At 44.0% G+C, this 21,817-nt stretch overlaps 5 protein-coding genes across 5 annotated transcripts; 2 read left to right on the forward strand and 3 right to left on the reverse strand.

The window, feature by feature from the left end:
* Positions 1 to 524: 524 nt before the first annotated feature.
* GL218_00973 (putative alcohol dehydrogenase protein) lies at positions 525 to 1,454 on the forward strand (the record flags this gene model as incomplete). The annotated part of the gene is made up of 1 exon (XM_033577420.1): positions 525 to 1,454. One exon carries the CDS (start codon positions 525 to 527, stop codon positions 1,452 to 1,454), a length of 930 nt encoding a protein of 309 aa, XP_033437720.1.
* A 556-nt stretch (positions 1,455 to 2,010) lies between these two features.
* Positions 2,011 to 3,553, reverse strand: GL218_00974 (putative nhl repeat-containing protein; the record flags this gene model as incomplete). The annotated part of the gene is made up of 5 exons (XM_033577421.1): positions 2,011 to 2,242; positions 2,309 to 2,468; positions 2,525 to 2,756; positions 2,818 to 3,210; positions 3,269 to 3,553. 5 exons carry the CDS (start codon positions 3,551 to 3,553, stop codon positions 2,011 to 2,013), a joined length of 1,302 nt encoding a protein of 433 aa, XP_033439294.1.
* Positions 3,554 to 4,731: 1,178 nt separating this feature from the next.
* On the reverse strand, positions 4,732 to 8,160 carry GL218_00975 (uncharacterized protein; the record flags this gene model as incomplete). Its single annotated transcript, XM_033577422.1, has 2 exons — positions 4,732 to 6,539; positions 6,588 to 8,160. The coding sequence occupies 2 exons, from the start codon at positions 8,158 to 8,160 to the stop codon at positions 4,732 to 4,734; spliced, it is 3,381 nt and encodes a 1,126-aa protein (XP_033439295.1).
* A 9,049-nt stretch (positions 8,161 to 17,209) lies between these two features.
* On the forward strand, positions 17,210 to 19,598 carry GL218_00976 (u-box domain-containing protein; the record flags this gene model as incomplete). Its single annotated transcript, XM_033577423.1, has 5 exons — positions 17,210 to 17,581; positions 17,648 to 17,841; positions 17,895 to 18,060; positions 18,108 to 18,781; positions 18,881 to 19,598. The coding sequence occupies 5 exons, from the start codon at positions 17,210 to 17,212 to the stop codon at positions 19,596 to 19,598; spliced, it is 2,124 nt and encodes a 707-aa protein (XP_033439296.1).
* A 349-nt stretch (positions 19,599 to 19,947) lies between these two features.
* On the reverse strand, positions 19,948 to 21,270 carry GL218_00977 (putative carboxypeptidase protein; the record flags this gene model as incomplete). Its single annotated transcript, XM_033577424.1, has 3 exons — positions 19,948 to 20,368; positions 20,444 to 20,934; positions 21,016 to 21,270. 3 exons carry the CDS (start codon positions 21,268 to 21,270, stop codon positions 19,948 to 19,950), a joined length of 1,167 nt encoding a protein of 388 aa, XP_033439297.1.
* Between the last annotated feature and the right edge of the window lie 547 nt (positions 21,271 to 21,817).

Consider the following 21,817-nt stretch of genomic DNA (forward strand, 5'->3'; position numbering starts at 1 on the left):
ATATCCGTAAACCATTTACACAGTTAATTACAAGACAAGCCAATTCGTAACTTTCAACATTTTATCTCCAACTACGGATACCGAGCAATAAGATAGAAAAATTACCATTTCTCTCATTGCGTGTAGTATTTCCTATGTATAACTAAGAGGATTCTTTAAGGAGCATACATACAAAACCCGGTCATCAGCCAACAGGGTGTTTCATATAACCCCTGTGGCTACGCAGTATGTAATGTTCCTATTCGTTTCTAACTTACCTAGGTACCTATGTAGGCAGACGCATAAGTCTCGAGTGGCCTGATATAATATTATACCCGCTTTCGGATTATGAGCGGCGATAAAGCGAAATACGCGCGAGTTTTATTCTTTAAATCCACTTGGCTTACAAACATTCTAGTTAGTTATATAATATATAAATAAGTATCTAATATATAATATTTGCAAAATAACCGTGTTGAAAAAATCAAAGAAAAATCAAGAGAAGAGGCAAATAAATAAGTCAGTCAGCAAGTCAATAATAAAACATGCATTCAGCACAAGTTCAGTCTTGGACCCAAGGGCCACGGTATGTCTCGGTTGACAATCCACCTACACCATCAGATAGCCAAGTCCAACTCCGCGTCTTGGCTGCTGGGGTTCACCAAGTAGTTCGCACCCGCGCCTCAGGAGCCCACTACTCAGCCAGGGTGCTTCCTCACACCCTCGGTATCGACTGTGTCGGCAAAGACGAGTCTACAGGCAAGCTCTACTATGCCTTTACTATGAACGGCGGTACGTTTGTAGAACGTATCAACATTGATAAGTCTAACGTCTATCCGTTAACTGATCTTGTCGATCCAATATCATTCGCTGCGAACCTAAATCCTGCCATGAGCAGTTGGATGGCGATCACTCATCGTACTACCAACCTACCAAAGGACTTTACTGCAGTCATCATTGGTGCGACGAGTGCTAGTGGTCGCTTGGCCGTACATTCGGCTAAGGCGTTGGGAGCTGGCAAAGTCATCGGTATCGCGCGGAACAGCGCGACTTTAGCCGACGTTGACGGCCTCGATGATTATATCGTGCTCCAAGATCCTGTAACCGAAACTAACTTTTCCAAAATCCATAACGTTGATGTTATCTTGGATTACGTTTATGGTGACGCGACTGTGCATCTACTTACATCGTTGAGCCGGGTCAAGCAGCCGGTACAGTACGTCCAAATCGGGGGTCTTTCTCAGCAGACTCCCCAAATCCCTTCCCGTCTCCTCCGGTCCTTCGACTTAACTATCCGGGGAGCGGGAGCAGGTTCTTGGAGTATATCGGCGCTAATGAAGGAGCTTCACACAATGGTTCCGACGGTGGCTAGCTGGAAGCTGACCCCCGCTTGGTCTGTGCAGCTCAAGGACATCGAAGAGACTTGGAATGACGCATCGTTGAAGGCCAAGGGTAGAGTAGTCTATGTGCCCTAGAACGTCCAGGAGAAGCTTTTTGTAAGAGCACTCAAGAAATCAATCGTATATTTCCCACTGTCTGCGCCTCGTTGGAATACACTATGCCTGTCTATGCAAGGAATGATGAAAAGAGAAGCATTCACACGTAAATGAAATAATGCAGATCGGTAAGCTCTCGGCGTCAGCAGATCAGCATACTAAAATACATACAAGGCCATCGGGATTCTAGCAACTCCAAATTTTTATATTTATCACGTCACTCCTTAGTTCACGTTGACATGTGGTTATCAAAATCTTAACACCGACTCAATTCTAAGGTGATTATCTATCGTCTCAGTCAAAGACTAGTTGGTTTAGTATAAGTACCTCCTAAGACCATTCACCCTCTCCCCTTCCGTACGTTCAATACTCACTTTAGAGTTATATTGATGACATTACGAAGAACACCCCACCGACGAAGCAAGGGTATCCTAACGTCCTATATTATTGAGATGTATATGAAAGGAAACCCGATATACAAGACCTCCCACGTTCTGGTTCAATGAACATACTTATCTCATACTTTGCAATAGGTTTAAACCTCAGTTATCACGAAGATCTCTCCAGACATGTCCGCAGTCATAAATAGACGACCCTTCTTGTCAAATGCAAGGCCCACGGGACGAAAGCATGCCCCCGGACATTTAGTCGTGTCCTCGTTCTGCAGGATATACTCCACGGCCGTAGTATCCGTGATATTTGCTACGGGCTGGCCGTTGGCGAATGCAATCTTACCCACCCGGTATCCGTCAGGAGGCCTTCTGTCCCTGTAAGGAGTATCAAGTTAGAACCGATGAGAATTCGAGGGTGTCTAGATAGATTAGGATACTAACCAGCTCCCGTGAAATGCAACGTAAGCGGCACTTCCATCTTCCTTGAATTTAATATCTAACGGGGCTGTATGGGCAGGGAAGATTAGACGGGGCCCTTGTCGTTCAGTGCGGCAAAACTCGTCAACTTCTTCTAATGAGCCACGCGCCGTTACCTGCTCGACTATAAAATGGTCAGTTATGAATCATTAACCTAAGCGTATATTTAATAGCACATACAAGGAGTACCGGCTATGCCACCAAACTGTGAGCCAACAGTAATTTTAGAATTCGACGGAATATTCGTAGTTTGCCAAGCAGAGAAACAAGCTGGATATCCGTAATTCTGGCCTTTAAGGGTATTTTCTGCGTCTTTGATGACACCATGATAATTCAGTTCCTCGGCCGGGTTTTCATTATGAATATCGACACCGCTACGGACGATATCATCTGCCGAGTTCTCAACAGACCACTGATATATACCAGTTAGTGATCCGTACAATGATTAATTCCAAGGGCAATATGCAGCATACAATACCACCTGTTGACGGATCCTCGCCGACGCCGACCGAGTTTCTCAGACCCCATCCTAGAACCTCACCCCCGGATACATAATTCGTCGCTATCTCCGATGCAAGTAATTCCGAAATCTTAAAAGTCTTGATTATACTTTTCCCGGCTTCAACATTAGTGGTCGTATTGTCAATATTCCCGTCGGAACCGCGTGAGACTATAAGGACGTCCGGGGCGCTAGAGGGGACAAGAAGTGTTCTAGTGATATGGCCTCCGCTTCTCATACCCTCTATCAACGTCTTCCTGGTGCCGACAGTCCCGGCTTCTGCATCATATGGATATCCGTATACGCTCGCCATATTCGAGACGAATAAGGTCTTTCCATCTTGACTGAGTGCGATGCCATGGTTAAACTTGATATTTATATAATGAGTACACAACCTATACACACGATTTCTCAAGATTTCTTACCGATGTATCAGGGATCAACTGGGCGCTTGAAGCTACACAGACGTTTCCGTCACTCTCTGTCAAGACCACCCTCCTAATACCAGCCCCTCCTTGCTCTGACACGAGTAAGTTTCCTGCCGTATCGAAAATGATATTGCGTGGTACTCTCAACCCGTTCAAGATAACCTGTGCGGTATAACCATCGCTTATCTTGAGCTGTGCCGACGGAGTAAGCGGAGTGCAGTTTTGCGCGTTTGCAGCCGACAAAAACAGCCCAAGAGCTGCGAATATGGCGAAGGGAGCCATGACTAGTAACTTTACTTCGACGGATAGCACATGCCCACTTACTGTTAACGGGTAAAGTTGGGTTTTAAGAACGAAATTATGGGATCTTAGACATTAGGTCGGCAAGACTCATCGGACTTAGAACCAGGCCGATGTATTTACGGCAGCATGTCGGTTTTAACAAGACCAACCATGGTATCCTTGACGGGGTTTGCATGGGATATAGTCGGCAAAAGCACTGCCAGTTAATATTTTCACCAAGTTGGGAATGCCATGAAACGGCGCCCAGATAATAGAAGGAAAACAAACCGGATATTGACGTTTAACCGCTACAAACATAGTGCCCAGAAATGATCACCTGCCGTAGAGAGAATGCTTGAGTTACAATGGGACCCATTCAACCGTCATCAAGTTGATATAGTTTACGATAAAAGACTTGGCGTAGACATGGAGGAGGAAATATGACGATCATCAAAACATATATAGGTATCTACGCACTAATTGGGATTCACTAAATTCGGTCGTGTAAGCTATTCCGGGACGCGGTATTACATCTTCCATTTCCGGAGACTTGGAAGTTGGTCCGGGAGTTGACCCGGGATTCATTTGTTATTGGTTTGTCGATAGACTCATTTACTCCGCATCCGATTCCACGTGTTACTGTAAATCCTCCGCAAAATCCCCGCTGTTAGGTAACCTTAGCTATCTTCAATGTTGCTTTGAGCTTCTATTAGTGTACCCAAATGCCATCATGGATCTATACAAGCTTTCTCTGACACCTGGTAATGGCGTGTAAAGCAGTGGTTTCATGGTATAACTGCTATAATATAACATCTTTCGGTACGAGTATATCTCGAGACTAAAGCTGCGTCTTTTATACGCCTCCTTTTCCTGCTTTTGTTAATTAGGTAAATAAGTCCTTCCCCCCCTTATCCGCTTCAACTCCGAGACCAGCCCGACAAGCAAGCGACATTTAAGTCTGTCCACCATAAAGGAAACGCAAATGCGTGATGCTCAGAGCAAAGTTAAATTTACAAAATATACAACCGTCCCATAGCCTCGTAAAGAGCAAAAAAGAAAAGATAAAAAAGAATCTGGAATTGGTATCTCATTACACTTCGTGAATGCTTAAGGGTCAGCCCATTTTGATCTGGAATTAAACAAAGCTCTAAAGAAAATATTCGGCAAATTACTCCCAACTAAATCATACCACCCGGCATACCCATGCCAGGGTTTTTGCCACCATCGGTCACGGCTCTCCTAGATGTAGGAAGACCAACGTTATTAGGGGGGGCGTTGTTAGGAGCTCTTGATTGAAGCCCTGAACCATCAGATGCTACCGGTCGGAGGCGTTTGCGGTCGAGAGCCTCTGCCTCCATGCCATTACCGCTGCGTCGGCTCAAGTTGTCAAAGACAGCTCGAGTGCTAGAGAAATCTTGCCTTCGTCGCGGGTTAATGGGGGGCAAAGGCGGCGCACTCCGACTGTTGCTGCGAGATATGTTCTGTGGGGCTTCTGACAAGGCTACGGTCGGGACTTGGGAAGTCGACATGACGAACGTAGGATCTGAAATGTCCTTAGTCTTAATTTTGCGTCTTGTACTATCACTTGTGGTCGGACTTGCATTCTCGTAGCCGCGATTTGGGGATGCTCCTGAGCGGGGCGAAGGGACCACACCAGAGGACGGCGGATTACGGCCAAACGGTGATGGCATGGGAGAGATAGGTGAGGGCTGGCTCGATTCGAAACCGCGAGACGTCTGTACACGAAGGTTGCTAGTGGCAGCAGGTTTAGATTTTTTAGATCCTGGATACGGTTGCGGTGGCATAATTGGCGACCCTTTGATGTCCGTACCGGGGAGGCCTGGGGAACGCATTGGAGGTCGTGCCGCGGTTCCACTGGAACTAATTTGAAGATTCCGCGTGGGCCGCACGTTTGACCGCCCGTCGTTGCTAGAGTCAGAACCACTTCTATCGCGATCGTTCCTTAACTGTCCTCTGGATGGTAGGGTCTGTACCTCTTTTCCTTCTTCACTGAATGTCCGTTGCTGATAAAAGATAGGCGGTGGTTTCCGTTCGCGTTCGGGGGATCGCTGTCCGGAGGGTAGTTGTCTAGTTGGTGTCGACCGTACGGAATCGGTGTCCAAAGCAAGATCCTGAGATTGTGTTTGATGTCTAACCTCTATTTCTGCTTCTTTCATCTTTTGCAATTCACGCTTCGCTTGTCTAAACGCTCGAAGGCCGGCATGAGAATCACTCTCCGTTGGTTGCTGCTCTACATCATCATGTTCTCGTGCCGAACTTGTCGATTGAGGGCTACTTGAAGCCCCGAGACCAAGCATTTTCATAGCTTTAGATTGGGGAGGCTCCCGACTTCGGTCAATTAATGATCCCCGGCTGCTCTTTGACTGTAGAAGACCCAGCCCATTTTGCCGTACATTAGATGTCTGTTCCCTTACATCTACCGGCTCCTCTGACCGGCGAGGCGAGGAAGAACGACTGTCAGTTTCGACATATGTAGTCAATCGTTCACGTACTCGGCGTGCTCCATCTGCTAGCTGACTGGCAAATTCATCTCGGTCGTCACCAGTAGTTGCATTAGTACTCTTGCCTGCAAACTCTTCGGCGGTAGGCACATTAGACGATCGAGATTGAATGTCTAACATTGGCTCGTTGACGTCTAAATCTAGTGTCCAATCCCGGTCGACATCGGGTAGCTCCCATGGATTCGCATTTACACCTGATCCTCGGAAATCTTGCTCATCCTCTCGGCCCGCAGGGAAACGAGATTCTAGACCCGAAGTACCAGGGGTGACGCCGTAAATTGACGAAGCATTGCTGTCGCCTCGCAAGTGCTGCCGCACCATGCCACTTAGGCCGGCCCCAGGAGCCGGACCCAGAGTAGGTGAATCTGCAGGCGAGATACCCTTTGAATTTGGCGACATGGACGAATTCTCCCCGGGGATAGGTTGATTATCAGATTCTGCCGGCTTTGTAGAATCACGAAGAGCTGGATGTTGGCGGTCCGAAGGACGCCTCAACAAGGCATGAGATGTACCTGACTTGGGCGACGCAGCAGGAGAGCAATCCGAGTCATTAGGATCGGCTAAGAATGACGTTGCAGGCTCAATTGACGCAGATCCAGTTTCGGTAGGAGCCACATAAACCTTAGGCTCTAATTGTCTTGTTCCAGACGACGATGAACTAGATCGATTAGTTCCAGAAGATGGATTTAAGTCATCCCGAGACCTTTGCGTAGGCGTTTCCCGACCTTGCTGTCGTTGTAATTGCCGTTGAGCGTATCTGGACTCATCATACGGTTGTAGGGGCTTTTGGAAGATTCCGAGTGTAGTAGCTTTTCCTCGATCATTGGGGTGAATTTGAAGAATCGAGTTTTCCTCCGTCTCACTTATTGGGGGGCTTAGCGGCGGCGCCCCTCCAAAATTTGATCGCATATCGGTTGCGCTAGGCACACGATCGCCGAGATCCGGGGTACCGGTAGGAGAGGCGGTGACGGGGGGACTCATAGATCGCAAGTTCGGCGCGCTAGACTTTGCTAGGACCTTTCGCTCGCTGCTGAACCGATCGGCAAATCCGAAGGCCGTAGGCGATGGCGAATTCTGGGCTAGATCTGGCGTTAGACTACCAAAAGTACGCTGTCGTGTCAGAGTGTCGATGCGGGAAAGAGCCGAGGACTGCTGCTCATGAAGATCATTGCTCAACCCAGATTCGTATAGCCTCCTGGTACGTGTCACGCTCCTTTCAACTGTTGTAGTAGGGTTAGTTGATGGTTGCCAGTCCATTAGGGAAGGAGTCCGCTGAGAAGACGTTATTGATGTTGCAGCGGTCGAATTCCTAGCTAATGATGGGATGGAGGATGTCGTCGAAGATGTTTCTCTTTTTTGGTTGTAATTGCTGAGTATTGGTGAATCGGCACGGACGGCATCCGCATCTGCATAGCTTGAATTCCTCTCTTCGTCTTCCTCCCCATCTCCCTCTGAGGATTTACGCTCCTTCTCTGCCTGTCTCCAACGTTGAAAAGCAGACAAGGCGACATCGTCATCGTACAAGGCTCGCCCGCTCATTCCGCCGTCAAGATTTTTCGACGAACTAGTACCAGCTGGAATTTTGTAGATCTTCTGGCGCCCGCCAAATAGGTTGTTACCCTCAGTCGGTTTAGAACGTCCCATGACACTGCTAGCCTTTAACGAGTCCGCGTCATCTGAATTATAAGAGGTCTGTCTAGCGAAGGGAGCCGCTGCTTTTATCGATTCAACCTCGGCGATATCCCCTAAGCCGCGAAAGCCGCCGTAATCCAATCTGGACTGTCGCTTGGGAAAAAGAACGCTGTCATCGCTGGCCTTACCGATCTTGGTGTTTGGATCATCCTGCTCCCGTAACATGGAGAACCGGGCTGAAAGGCCGGTCATTAATAAACTCGTACGGAATTCATCATTAGATGGTAGAGCGGCTGAAATATCGATCTCGACCTTCTCAGGTTCTTGGGCCTTCTTCCCTTTTCTAAACGGCCGAAATGGCATGGACAATTCGGAATCTTGAGAGGGCCTAGGCGTCGAAATGTCATCCTTGGCCTTCTTCTTGGCCTCCTTCTTGGTCCTGAAGCGATTCATTGTGGATTATACCGGCGTTCGTCCTTCGTTCCCGGGTGAAAATTCTTAGTTAAGACTAGAAACCAGTTCGGTATAATAGAAGACAAGTTAGGATATAAGATAACGGGATAGTATAACGTTCCTTATCCCATTAATAAACGCAAGTAAAATTGCCGAAAGTGATCGACTCTAGTGAGGTTTGAATATGTTTCGAGGTTTCCTATTAGATTTAGGTAGTGCGAAAGGACGGAAAAGTCGACTTAGGGAAACACAAAGTGATCCCTGTCTAAAATGGGAGAGAATTGCAATTAGTTAAATGACTTAGGGCCATTGATATCATGTGAGAGATGAGGTTAAGGGGGCTTGCATCGTCGGTGCGGACACAGACGTGCTCGAGAGTTTAGATACAGGAAGTGCCGCATGAAATGCAAAATTGATTGGTAGATATTCCAATAATCCAAGTTTCTGGAATAATAGAAACAATTCCTCAGAAGAAATTGCAAAATACTTTGAAAAAATGTATTGGAGGGGCTTACCTGAAGATGGGATGACTCGTGTCGGGAGCGTTTCACAGATTTGATAGAGGAACCCGGATAGTAACCTGAATAGTCGAAAGGAAATCAAGCATGAATATGCACATGGGCCGGCCGACGATCAGACAACCAAATTGAGATGACCCTGTCCCTCTTTCTCAAAAAGAGCCAATCTTGTTACCTGGTCTAAGAAGACGAGAGAAACGAAAAATGGATTCAAGGGGATTTTTGGAATGGAATATTCGCAACTCGTAGCATATGATCGATGTCAAAAGAGTGAATACTTAAAAGTCACACGAACACAACAGACCAATGGTTCCCGTAGGATAGGCTGATGGCAGATGAATGTTGGAAGCCGATTTTGTGACTGCTTAATCTGCGAGATCCGAACTCTGGGTCTTGGAATGAGAAATGATTTCGAGTTCTTGTGCAACGGTTGTCTTGCTTCTTCGTCGAATACCAGAGGGGCACAACAATTGTCTGTATTTTGTATTTTGCTTCGGCGCCCCTTTTTTCCTTCGTATCTTCCACTAGCAATATACTTGATAACCGGGAGTTATTGCAATTATTCTAATCGATCGATCGTTTCGCCTATTAGTTCGAGTATCGCCTTATCGTTGGGGATGAAAGGAGTGACTATGGTGAGAGTTGTCGCCGCAGAGAAAATGAACAATCGACAAGGAAAAGCGAGTGCCGAAGAAAGCAAAAAAAAAAAACGAAAGAGATTGACTGGTTGATAATAGTAACCTAGTCAAGTAAACGAGGGTCGCTATTGATTCAACACGGACCACAAACCACGGACCACGGATCACGGACCAGAATCAAATCAGACAAGACAAGACAAGACAAGACAAAAACAAGTGACTGATGAGTCGGAGAGTCAATGCAAAAGTGGGAAAAACCGAGTGGGTGGAAAATGAGGGTGATGAACAAGGATAATTAATGCCAAGAATGTTGAAAATGGAGCTTATCCTGGAAGAGAAGCCCCTCCTCCCCTGCATAACGGTGCAGGGCCCTGCATAGGTGTTAAGTGCAGGCGACAAGGGTATTCAGGTACGTACCTACATATATAGGTACCTCATATATTAGGTACTTTTATGTATGTATTTCCTAAGAAATTGCACTGTCTCTCCTAAGTCACTTTCGTCTCTTTAAAATTTCCAAAACTAAAAAGTCTATTTGATAGCCTATTGGACAATTCCATCCTTGCTTCCCACATGTCTTACCACATTCAGCTTAGATTCTTAGCATTAATAACCAACCAAGGTTATCTGAATATGTACATTTACATATCAATTGTCTATAATGTATTTTTATATCACTTCGATTAAACAATCATTTTTAGCAATGTTATGCAATGATATGAGTAAAACGAAAAAGGAATATCTGAGCTTAAGAGGTAAATGAACAAACAATATATCTAAGAATGATTATAATTAACTATGTTAAATTTAAGATCTTGATTTGATGATACCATTACATGATAAGATCCGTACCTATTTCGTATTATTCCCCCGTTCAACTAGAAGCAATTCCTCTTCAAGGATTAGACGTATGTAGTATTAACTATAACTTACCTATCTATATCGTAGTACATAGATGATTTGCTTGTACAAAACCGACAATAATATACCTGGTCTATCTATACACCGTAACCTTATCCAACAAGAGACGATCATTGGAATGGAACCCGATTAATTAATATACATTGGCTTTTTCTAGAACACGACGATCATAATGCTCTTGTGGCCCTTGTTGCTATGTATTAGTGGATATTCACTAGCCTTACCATGTACATAATAGAAAAAACAAATATAAAGCCTGTAACCTAGATCCTAAGTCTAGATACTAAAAGACAAGACCAACCGACACTACCTAATGTACTACCGCTTTTATCAGATTCAGCGGCGTTTTGAGGCGGTTGCACAACAGCTAAGGAGAGGAGTAGTGTTCAGCTGCCATGCAACGGTCTTATTAGATTACAGAGATCTCCCATACTTCCCATCATGATCTATCTACGGTTCGGGTCTCTTGTCCATGCTAGGAAAGATCTCAAGGAATCGGTTGGCTTAATCTCAAACACACTTGCTTATGGCGTTCGTTTAAGTAGCTCTTATTTAAACCTGGGTATCCAAGTAACTATCTAAACCGAATAGGGAGAGAATATTCATTAAGCGAAAAAGAAGCAATCAGGACAACCCGCTAAAGCCTTACACAGGCCAATGCAGCCACGGCACATCATCCGTCTACCTACCCCCGCTGGAATGGGTCGTCCAAGCACATGGGAGACGTAAATCACGCGGAGGACCTAACAGCCAGATCAGATCAGATGATTGGGCTTGCATCTTAACGATAACGAAGACGCCGTCGCTACTCAGCTGTCCTGTTATATGTATTCCGTTTCAGCGAAACGCCTCCCTTCTTCCCGGAATTTATCTTTTTTGGGGATTTTCAGCTACTAGGTACATAGTATACCATAATACCTAAACGAGATTCCCATCGACTGATATCATCCATGTACTATATTAAAGCCAATGGCGCGGTAAGGCTTAAATACTTAAAGCCGATTGATGACGAGCGCGAGGAGGAAGACCTGACTTGAAATTCAGGGGTTCATAGGAATTGGCGTCTCAACCTCTCACACAAAACGTTAACTTCAATACCAGCAACGTCCACGGGTACGGAATAGAGGTTAGGTACATATAAACACAGTATATATTATGAAGTCTCGCACTAATTATCTACACCCCATGGTAACATCAAATTGCGAAAAGTGATTGATACGTTGATGTACGCTAAGTCCTATTATCGTCAATTGACCAAAGCTTCCGCGGTCCAATAATATTACTGTTCCTGGCGCTTAGCCACCTTGGGGTTTTAACCCCTGGAACCGTTTTCCCCTGAAATGGTGGGTAGCATCCGCACTTCCGTTTTCAATCTAAAGCTTCTTTTTATTTTATTTTCCTTTTCTTTTCTTTTCTCTTCATATCGTTCTAATGTGTTGATAAGCCGGTATTTGTGATGAACAAAATGAGTTATGTATGCCGCCGATGTTTAAAAAAAAAAATTTTAACCATTTGTCTTAAGAGAGTGTTTTACAAAGGAAAATAACAAGTGTAACAGTACAGTACGATTGAATACCTTGAATCAGATATATCTAGTGTAGTTCAGTGGGAACTCAGATCTAAAATGTTCATCTGGTGTACCCATCATATCTCATTTTGGTATATGATGTTGGTTGAGCACTTGGAACACAATTCCGGCATGTCACGCCCTTTGAATTTACATACCTAGAAGACATTAGATATTATAATAATTTAAGTAAATAAATAAGTTTATACCCTGTTTATAATGCCCACCTAATCAACATTTCTTACCTTACCTACCTTTTAAGTACTTAGCAAGTACCCATCGTATGAATATAAGACTTATAGCTTAGGTGAAATCTTCCCCTCTTTAACAGATGACCTATCGAAGTATTATATGATTTATTTTCGCTTAAAGAAAGGAAGGACAAAAAATATGAGACAAGTACCTATGGCATCTCAAGTTCCAACTGCGTGGATAAACTTTATGACTTGCTGCGGCATCCATCCCGATCCACTTCGTCTAGGGCTGACTACCTTAGGTTAAGGTAGGTCGGTTAGGTACCTCTCCTATTCATCCTTAATGACATGTAGATCCAACTAAAAGTGTAAGAAATGTTAATAGGCAGTGCGCAAACATCACCAAGCATCGGTGAGCAATTGGAAAAAATTTCGATTCGGTCAAGTATGTATGTAAACCAACATCCAAACATACTAATATTTGAGAAACGAGGTCATCAGATCAGTCGAGGGGCAAACGCGAAAGTAGAGATAATACCTGCAAACACAACATCATATCAGCACAGGAGCGGCTCTGCATGCGAACCACATATGATATGTGCATAGGTACATATGCTAAGTAATTTTCACCCGCATCTTTAGATACTCGGATTGTTTACTTCATATCATGCGATCTTACTTCTGAAAAGGACCTCTTTTACCTACTCCGCTGAAGAATCCTCCCTCGACAAAACAGGCCCCTCCCCTGTACTCCTACATACTTCAGGTAAATAAGCCGGACAGAGTATGATTACAATACCTACCTAGGTATGTGCTACAGAAAAGGACCTCACGGAACTCGAAGGATTTTTAAATGAACAAGGGACATTCAGATATAAGATTTTGGTATAACCTCATGAATGACATGTACAGGACTTTAATATCAACTCCTTGGTCGTCATGCAACCCGTAATACATTCCTCGGGGTTTTCAATGCTTATTTCTTTATTACAGAGAAGTAATTGAAGAAATCTTAAGAGATGTGATACTACATAGTTTTCACTTGTACCATTTTTCCAACAAGACATATTAGCTTCAAACCAATCCAACGACATGGTCATCCCACGCGGCTAACGGTATATGTATGGTAAGACAGCTAATAAGATACGTAATTTAATACAAAGCAACTGTACGCGCCAGCCCAAGATTACCACGTCAAAAGAGAGCGCTACGCAATGCAAACGAATACTTGATCAACGTACTTCCCCAATCGTTGCAGCATTGTGCAAATAAGAATGTTGAAAAGCCATGCGACTGGTGATTGATTCATTTACCGGGATAGAGCATATATGTTATGAACGAACAGATCTGCGGCGATGTGCACAGCTCATGTCTCTCCACGAAGGCCAAAACGTCATCCCTCAGAATTATAATTAAACAACAATCGGGATCACGAGATTAGCCGAATAACAGATCGAGATCGAATGAAGTCCAAGAGTACCTGTCTCATGGATGAGATTCTTGCTCATCTAAAGCAAGCATAGGATAGCAAAGTCGACGGCTTAATATGTACTTAAGTCCTATAACTAGCGAACATTAACAGTTTTGGCTTTTTCCATACGGCTATGGAATTCTAATAGCTCTAGGTGGCACGTTTGCCGTATGTTTTAGGGTTTTTTCGATTTACGCAGAATATCATCCGGTACAGGCCGCACGACCTTCCCTTTGCCCAGAAATAGCCATGGTACGGTGGACCATTATGACATTAGTGCCAAAATCAGGAAAATAGGTGGCACTATGTCTAATAAGGTAATAGTAAGGCAAAAATACAGTATAAGCTCAATTAATATGCGCTGTATACACAATTAACACCCCTTTTAACCTTATACCATAATAACTTTACGAATATCTATCCGAATATTTTTCGAAAACTATCAATATTTTGATTGAAAAAGGACAAAAATTACTGTTCAGGTTGCATGCGATTTGACCCAAAATTCGTAAAGATATTAAGACAGCTAGTTATATACACATAGTCTTTCCTATTCTAAAAGATTAACCAATCAGATATCGCCTTAGCCTTAGCCTTAGCCTTAGCCTTAGCCTTAGCCTTAGCCTTAGCCTTAGCCTTATATATACGAGATACATAAATTCAACAATAACACTTACTTACACGTATACACGTATTCAAATAACTTTACCAATATACTATTTTAAATATCATAATTAATATCATATTATAGCCCTATTTGATGCGAAAATAACAATGCAAGTTGCATTTATATATAGCCTTTAGCTGGCGTATTATATCAGTATCAAATAAGTCTTATACAGAGAGGCTAAGTCTTATACAGATATACAAAGAGGCTAGCACGCGATACCCTTTATGACCACTTTAGAATCCCGTATATATATCATATATATATAACATATTATCTTTACGAAATAAATTTAAACAATTACCCAACTAATTTAATAATTTTTTTCATACTTCAATTGAAATAACAATACTTTTTTCAAATTTTTAGAAAAGATACTTAAAAAGTTATTAATATAAATAAATAATGAGAAAATTTGTATATACCCCGCATAATATACTGTGCACCTTTCATACTAGCCTTTTTTGGACAGCCCTGACCTATTTTCTTGATTTTGGCACTAATGTCATAATGGTCCGCCGTACATGGCATCTTTTTTAAATCCCGATTTTTCCCGTAGCATCATAGCCAATGAGAAGCCGTAACAATAACTGAGCAGTCGTCACCACCATCGCCACCAGTGTGCGGTGTTATGAGCAATACGGGCAGTTCATCCCTTGCGATTAGGTGTTGCGATAGTCTAAGGGAATGAAATGCACCAGTAGGAAATCTGGCGTTGGGGAAGGGAAAAAAGAAACGTGGGGTACGACGGGCTGCGAAATCGCCGGTCACGCTCACAGTTAATCCTTCACGATCAGCCCCCAACCTTCAGCCTTTCCTCTTAGGTCCTACTGCATCTCACCCGCAAGCTATGATTCGTTTCCGCGAACTGTAATCCCATGCGGGGTAGCTTTTCCTAGTGTGACTCGTCTTGTCTTCTGGACCCTGCGGACGGAATATGCCTGCTCTTTTGAAAGAAATTGAGGGCATGCGATGTTTTCCCCTTCTCCCACTGTGACGGGGAAGCTCGCCCTTGCGGCGTGTATATCAGTCCGGCATCCCGTAGCAGAAGAGCCCAAATGTTTCGTACACACTTCTTCCAACAATTTTTCTTTCACACGCAGATTCTTAGAAGAAACTAGGCATTAGAAGCGAAAGTTGCTATTGTATATATCACATATATATTATACTCCTCACGTCAAGCATTACGAAACATATTCACCATGTATGCGGCTCACTGTTGCAAATGCGGCGGCATCTTTGTCATCAACACGGATTGTACTTGGTGCAAGCATAAGGAATGCTCAGACTGCCATTAAATTCGATCAGTCCCTAGCGGCTATGATAGAGGTGAGATTACTAGTTGCTACCTGTTGAGATAGACGTTGCTGAGCAAGATATAGTTTCATCCCTTCTGTAGAAGTTCTGACTCGAACTCATCTTCAGACAACGGGTCAAGAAAGTGTCACTGCGCATAGAGGCGGTCGGCTGTTTTACGGTAGGACATTGGGGGAAATTCTGTCTCACAAAGATTACGATATACTTAATTGGTTTTAACTTGGCGTCCTGGCGATGGTGCTGATGCTGGTAATGAGCGACGGATGTGTAAAAAAAGCAATGGCGCTCCAGGTATTTCCCTGTGGTTCATCATTATGATCAGGCTGGTTGGTTTGGATATCTATACCCGTCTTGTGCACATAACATGGCTTTACCTACGACTCTCATCGTTATGACAAGGTGCGCGATCGTCTACTAATATAATTAATGGCGAAGAATTTGTATCTTGTTAATACATACCAATTCCATCTCATGTTCCATTATTATAAGATACGATGACTTAAGTTGTCCATTGTCCAAGTGATAATTCGTGGGTACTATGTACAGACTTTGACAGCATTCTTGGCGGAATTACTAAAACATGTTACCAATTTTTTATGTTATTTACCAATCCAGCGGTATTGATATAAGATTAGCGAGGTGACAAGTGTAAAAAATATATCAATGACAGGCATTTAAGATCTGGTTGTCTGGTCCAAGCCAGATCCTTCTAAGCATAGGTGGCACAGCATTAACTAGTTGCATCTTTAACTTATTAATCTCGCCAATCAGCTTATTAGAGATCCGGAAAATTTAACAACTCAACTGGTGTTAGGTCTTTTATGGTTTCACATATATAGTTTGCTTCCTTCAATATTCCATCTCCTAAGTATCTATTTTACCTCACCTACCTAGAAAAATCGTTTCGGTTCGACGCTAAATCACTTCGTCAAAGCCGAACCACTTGGTATTATCCACAATTCTGGGCTGAGACCCCCCAGCTCGCAACATGCCGGAGGCCCCTGCTTCTTAAGAAAAGAAGACTGTAATTATTTCTTATAGTTATACTAGTTACAGATAAAGATGGGTTAAAATAGTTTATTATTTTAATATAATCATATATACCAAAAAAATATATATATATTTAAAATCTAACTAATATACTAATAATACACGCTCAAAGTCTGTTTGTTTGCTTATTTGTTCTCCTTAACTAGTAGGTTATATAGGTTATATAGCGCGGTATAAGCCACGTTAAAGCTTCGTTCATCCCCGGCAGAGTCCACTATTAGATGATTTGGACAATGGGCCACGGACGAATAAGAAGACTGGATACATCCAGAATCGGCAGTTGAGCTAATCTAAAGGCTCCCCCTGAGCTACTCATGTAAGGAAGGTCAAGGAGTTTTATAATGACGTTAGCTGCCTCACTGCCTCATCGCCGCCTCGGCGTTGCCTTTTGTGTGGATGCAAGCAAACAAAGAGGGAGTTATAAACTCATACTCATGAAATATTCTTCTCGTGATTCATTTTCCTGCATATAACTAAGTTTTTGCAACGTCCATGAAAGCAAGATTTACTAGAACGAGCTCTCCTTTGTTATTATCAGTTGGCAATATTAGCTTCTAGGAATATAGTTCGATTGTATAGACTGATATAAGAACTACTTCATCAGCTCTCAAAACCATTACACCCACTATGGTAAATATCCATATCAAGTGACAACAATACATTTTAACAAGATCTTCAGGTTCGCAGACAAGAATTTACACCTACGATGGGTGAATACTCCCCAGAGTACTCCTTGGAGCACTCCACGCAACCCATTCCCCCGATGGCAGAGGATGCAGCTTTGGAAATACATGCTTTACCATCGCACGACGGTTTGATAGTTCGAGTGCAGCCGCCTAACGAGCCAACAGATAGTAAACTCAAACATATCCCCTGTGATATCGTACTGGTCATAGATGTTTCTGGGAGTATGCAAGCGCCGACCACTGCAAAGATGGTTGATGATGACGGGCGGTTAAGTTCTGAGCATTTTGGCTTATCGATCCTTGACATGGTAAAGCATGCCGCACGTACGATTCTAAGCACGCTAGATGAGGGTGATAGGCTTGGTATTGTGACTTTCAGCAGAGAAGCACGGGTAGGTTCCTTACATACCAGGCGGTGTGTGGTGTGTCTCTACTAATCAAGCTTGGGTCGAGAATAGGTGGTCCAGAAACTATTGTCAATGACATCTAAGAATAAAAAGTTAACCCATAAGAACATCGAGGCAATGAGGGCTGACAGTATAACAAACCTCTGGCACGGAATCCGGGAAGGGATCAATCTTTTCGACGGAGAGCAGAATACTGGGCGCGTACCCGCTGTCATGATACTGACGGATGGATTGCCGAATTACATGTACTTCTGAGATATCCCGCCGCTGTGATTACTCTTACTTATATTTCTCGCAGGTGTCCTGGCCAAGGTTACGTTCATAAGATACGCAGCACCTGGGAGGTTCTCCCCGCAACACTTCATACATTCGGTTTTGGCTACGAGATAAGATCTGGGCTGCTGAAGTCTATTGGAGAGATTGGTGGCGGCAACTATTCTTTCATTCCTGACGCCGGCATGATAGTATGAGCATTTCATTCACTTACTCGACGCTAGCTAACAATATATAGGGAACCGTTTTTGTCCATGCGGTTGCTCATCTTCAGACGACGTACGCAACGGGATGTACGCTTGAACTCACTAGCCCGAAAGGCACTCGCTTGAGAACGACAGCGGGCAAGGTCATTGACAGACAGGAGCAAGAGGAAGCGGACTCTAATAGACTTGTCATAAAGCTAGGAAACTTACAATACGGCCAATCTCGAGATATATATCTAGAAAGCGTCGACAGCCAGGGTTGCAGGACCAGGTTCAGCTCCTCCATGAAAGAAGCTAACATCACAGGAGAGCTTAGATACTCGCGGATGAGAGTCGCAGAATTTTGTGTCCTGGCCAACAGCGCTACGACTAACGCACAAGTCCTCTCCGAGCCTCAAATTGCGTACCACCAGAGTCGATCAATGATATGCGAATTCCTCTCATCCTTATTCCCACTTCAGAGTGATGGCGAATACGAGACTCGCAAGGACATCAATCCACGGCGCCACCAGATAACGTTCCAAAGGCTGTTGGATAACATCCCTGCTAGACTCTTTGACGACGAATACAATAGATCTCTAATGGCAGATCTCGTCGGTGACCTCTCGTCCGGTCAAGTAAATGTAGCTCTATCCAGCCAAGACTTTTTCAGTCGATGGGGATGCCACTATTTCTTTAGTCTGTGGAATGCGCACACGAAGCAGCTGTAAGTCCTCCTTATTAGAGGTCATAATAAGAAAGAGAGAAAAAAGAAGAGGAAGACCTTTATTACATATTTACGATGTCTGCTAACCCTGTCATCTAGGTGTAACTCCTTTAAGGATCCCGGCCCCTTGATGTATAACCAGAACTCGTTCTTCACTAAATGTAGAGATGCTCTTGATAAAGCCTTCGATACCATACCACCGCCGACACAGTCCTGTCCCAGAGTTGCCACGACTAGACACCTGAATATGTCACAGCTCAATTCGAGTTGCGCGCCTTGCTTCACAGGTTCGAGCAAAGTTACGCTGGCTAGCGGTCGAAAGGTACCCGTTCGTAACCTACGTAAGGGCTCACATGTACGCACACCCGTTGGAAGCAGACGCGTTGCAGCTGTAGTGAAGACGATCGTCCATAGGACCGCCATGTGCAGAATTGCCGACCTTGTCATCACACCTTGGCACCCAATCCGGATAGATAGTTTGACTGCCGAATGGATATTCCCTGCAAATTTCTTGCTTGGGTTGGAACACGCCCAGGTCATCGTTTACTCCGGAGCCATTTACTCTGTACTCTTACAGCCGGATTGCAACGCTGAGGCCCATGCCTTGGACATTGGGGGCATTTGGGTGGTCGCGCTCGGCCACGGCGTGGTACGTGGAGATGATATCCGCGCTCATCGGTTCCTGGGAGATTACGGAAAGGTAATGAGATCCATTTCGACATTAGCACAGGGAAGAGATGGAGTTGTGCTGTCCGGTGGGGTGGAGAGACGGGATAGCGACGGATCAGTCTGCGGTTTTAAGAAATATGTGCTATAAGTCTAATAGCACATAGGATATAAAAGCAAGATAAGATTCTGGGGGGTAGTCGGCCTGGTATTCACGAGGTTCCTGTTCTGAAGCCATAGTGTCGGAGTTTTGATAGGGTAAATTTTGCCGTATCTCGGTATCAATACTATCTAAAATTGCCTTGAGAATACAGGTTTCTAATCGAGGGGCTTTCTTGGTTCTTCTTAATATTGTTTGAGGCGACGCCTCTTGAAACCTATAGATGGCCCGTAAAAGTCTGATACGCCACGATCATCATAAACATATGTATATGATAGCTAGGAGTTGAATTAAACATCGATAAGTCTATCATGTGTCAGTGTAATACTTGATATTACATTCAAAACGTCTTGAACAAAGATGCCAAGGGACTTCTCTGAAAATAATCTCGGTCCTTCTGCCATCCCTTCAGAATCCAGTCCCTCCCAATCCTCATCGCATCGGTAACCCTCTCCAAGGGGAACTGTAGAGGAGCAGTTGGGGCTCGCCTGGTATACCAGCCGATCAGTTGAACTCCTGCGTGGATGGCAGTGCGGAAGGCGAGCTCGTCATCTAACCCTCCATACCCTTGGATGAACCCCTCAATCACAGGTACGGCACCGTCAGTTTGGAAGAAATGCTTCCGCTCGTAGATATCACTGACCATCTGTCCGATATCATATGCGCGATGACCGAACTGAGCAAATTCCCAATCGACGATGAAGAGTTTGGCGCCGCTTAGATGTTTAGTGCTTAGCGACGGATTACTCGGGAGTAGAACACTAGCTATGTTAGTCTAGACACTTAGGTATTCATCCTGCTGGGAACTGAGAGCAAAGAAAGAAGCATATGCATACTTCCCCGTCCAAAAGTCACCATGTATGAGTCCCCAGTGCTCACCCTCATCTCCATCTCCGGATATCTTTTGAAACTCGTTTGTCGCAGCATCTTTGACTTGTTCTAGAGTCGACCGGTGTCCCTCTAGAAGATCAGGAAAGTTATTTTCAAGTACTTTTAAAAAGCTATCATATGTAATAGCGTATTTTAACTTCCTCATGGGTTCATTATCGCCGATAGCCTTCAACTCAGCGTTCGAGGAAGAGGCCCATGTATGGAATGAGCGCAACCAGGACCCCACATCGTAACCGATGGACGCTGCCACCGGCGCCGTGAGGATGCTATTCGCAGTTGGTGACACCAGTATATTCTTTAAATCAACCGCTGTAGGGAAATCTTCCAATACCTGGATATTTGCATCACGGATGAAGAGGTGGAGCCGTGGAGTCTTCACGATCGTCGTGCTAGATGGGAAGTTGTTTAGAGCATAAAGCATGGACTCTTCGTAAAACTAGGTAATATGGGGTCAATCATTTATTAATTATTATCTTCTGATTAATATGGACTTCATATAGGGGCGAAAAATACATACAGCACGTGACGGATCTAGGGGAAAGTCCTTGTTGACGGCAACAAATTCCGTCGAGTGTTTGATGATAACGGTCGTGGCGGTACTTTGGTCACCTCCATCTGCACGGATGGGATGGGCTAACTTCCCACGAAATACAAAGTTAGTAGTTCCGTTTGTTAAGTGCGTCAGCGAAGAGCAAGCATAAGGTGTCCCTGAAAGCTCTCCTAAAACTTTGGAGATGAGTGCATCTTTCTCTACTTGGCTAAGAGGTGCCATGTTTTCGAAATGTGGATGATATAAGAAGTATAAATATGATATTTTTGAATCAGATGCTTGCTAACCTTAGACGTGTGTTTATACTTGAATAATAAAACGCTTATACTTACATCTATAGCTATCTCAATATAAAGTTGATACGCGGGGTAAAGAAAGAGAAAACTACCTCCTAACGTGCTTGAAGAATAAAATAAGTAAGATAATCAATAGAGACATTTTGTAACCCCATGGCGTCTTCTACAGGTCCGATTTCTAGATGGCTCGTTTTAGTGGTTGATGTAGGAACGGATAAGCACTGAACAGGGCACCCCTGCTTGGGGCTCTCAGAGATATATTGCCGATGCGGCGCATTAACTGGGTGTATCTGATAGTTCTATATAAGGTAGGTAGGTAAATATCTAGGTAGGCATGGCTATCTCTAAAGTTCTTAGGAGTATTTATGATTTTACCAACACTTTCGCGAGGTCATACTTTTTATTATGAGAATGAGAAAGTGATAAGTGGTCAGCAAATCTCGCTTGCAAAGACTCAGAAGATATATTCATAT

Source organism: Daldinia childiae (assembly GCF_008694065.1).
Source record: "Daldinia childiae strain JS-1345 chromosome Unknown Scaffold2, whole genome shotgun sequence".
Lineage (NCBI taxonomy): Eukaryota > Fungi > Ascomycota > Sordariomycetes > Xylariales > Hypoxylaceae > Daldinia > Daldinia childiae.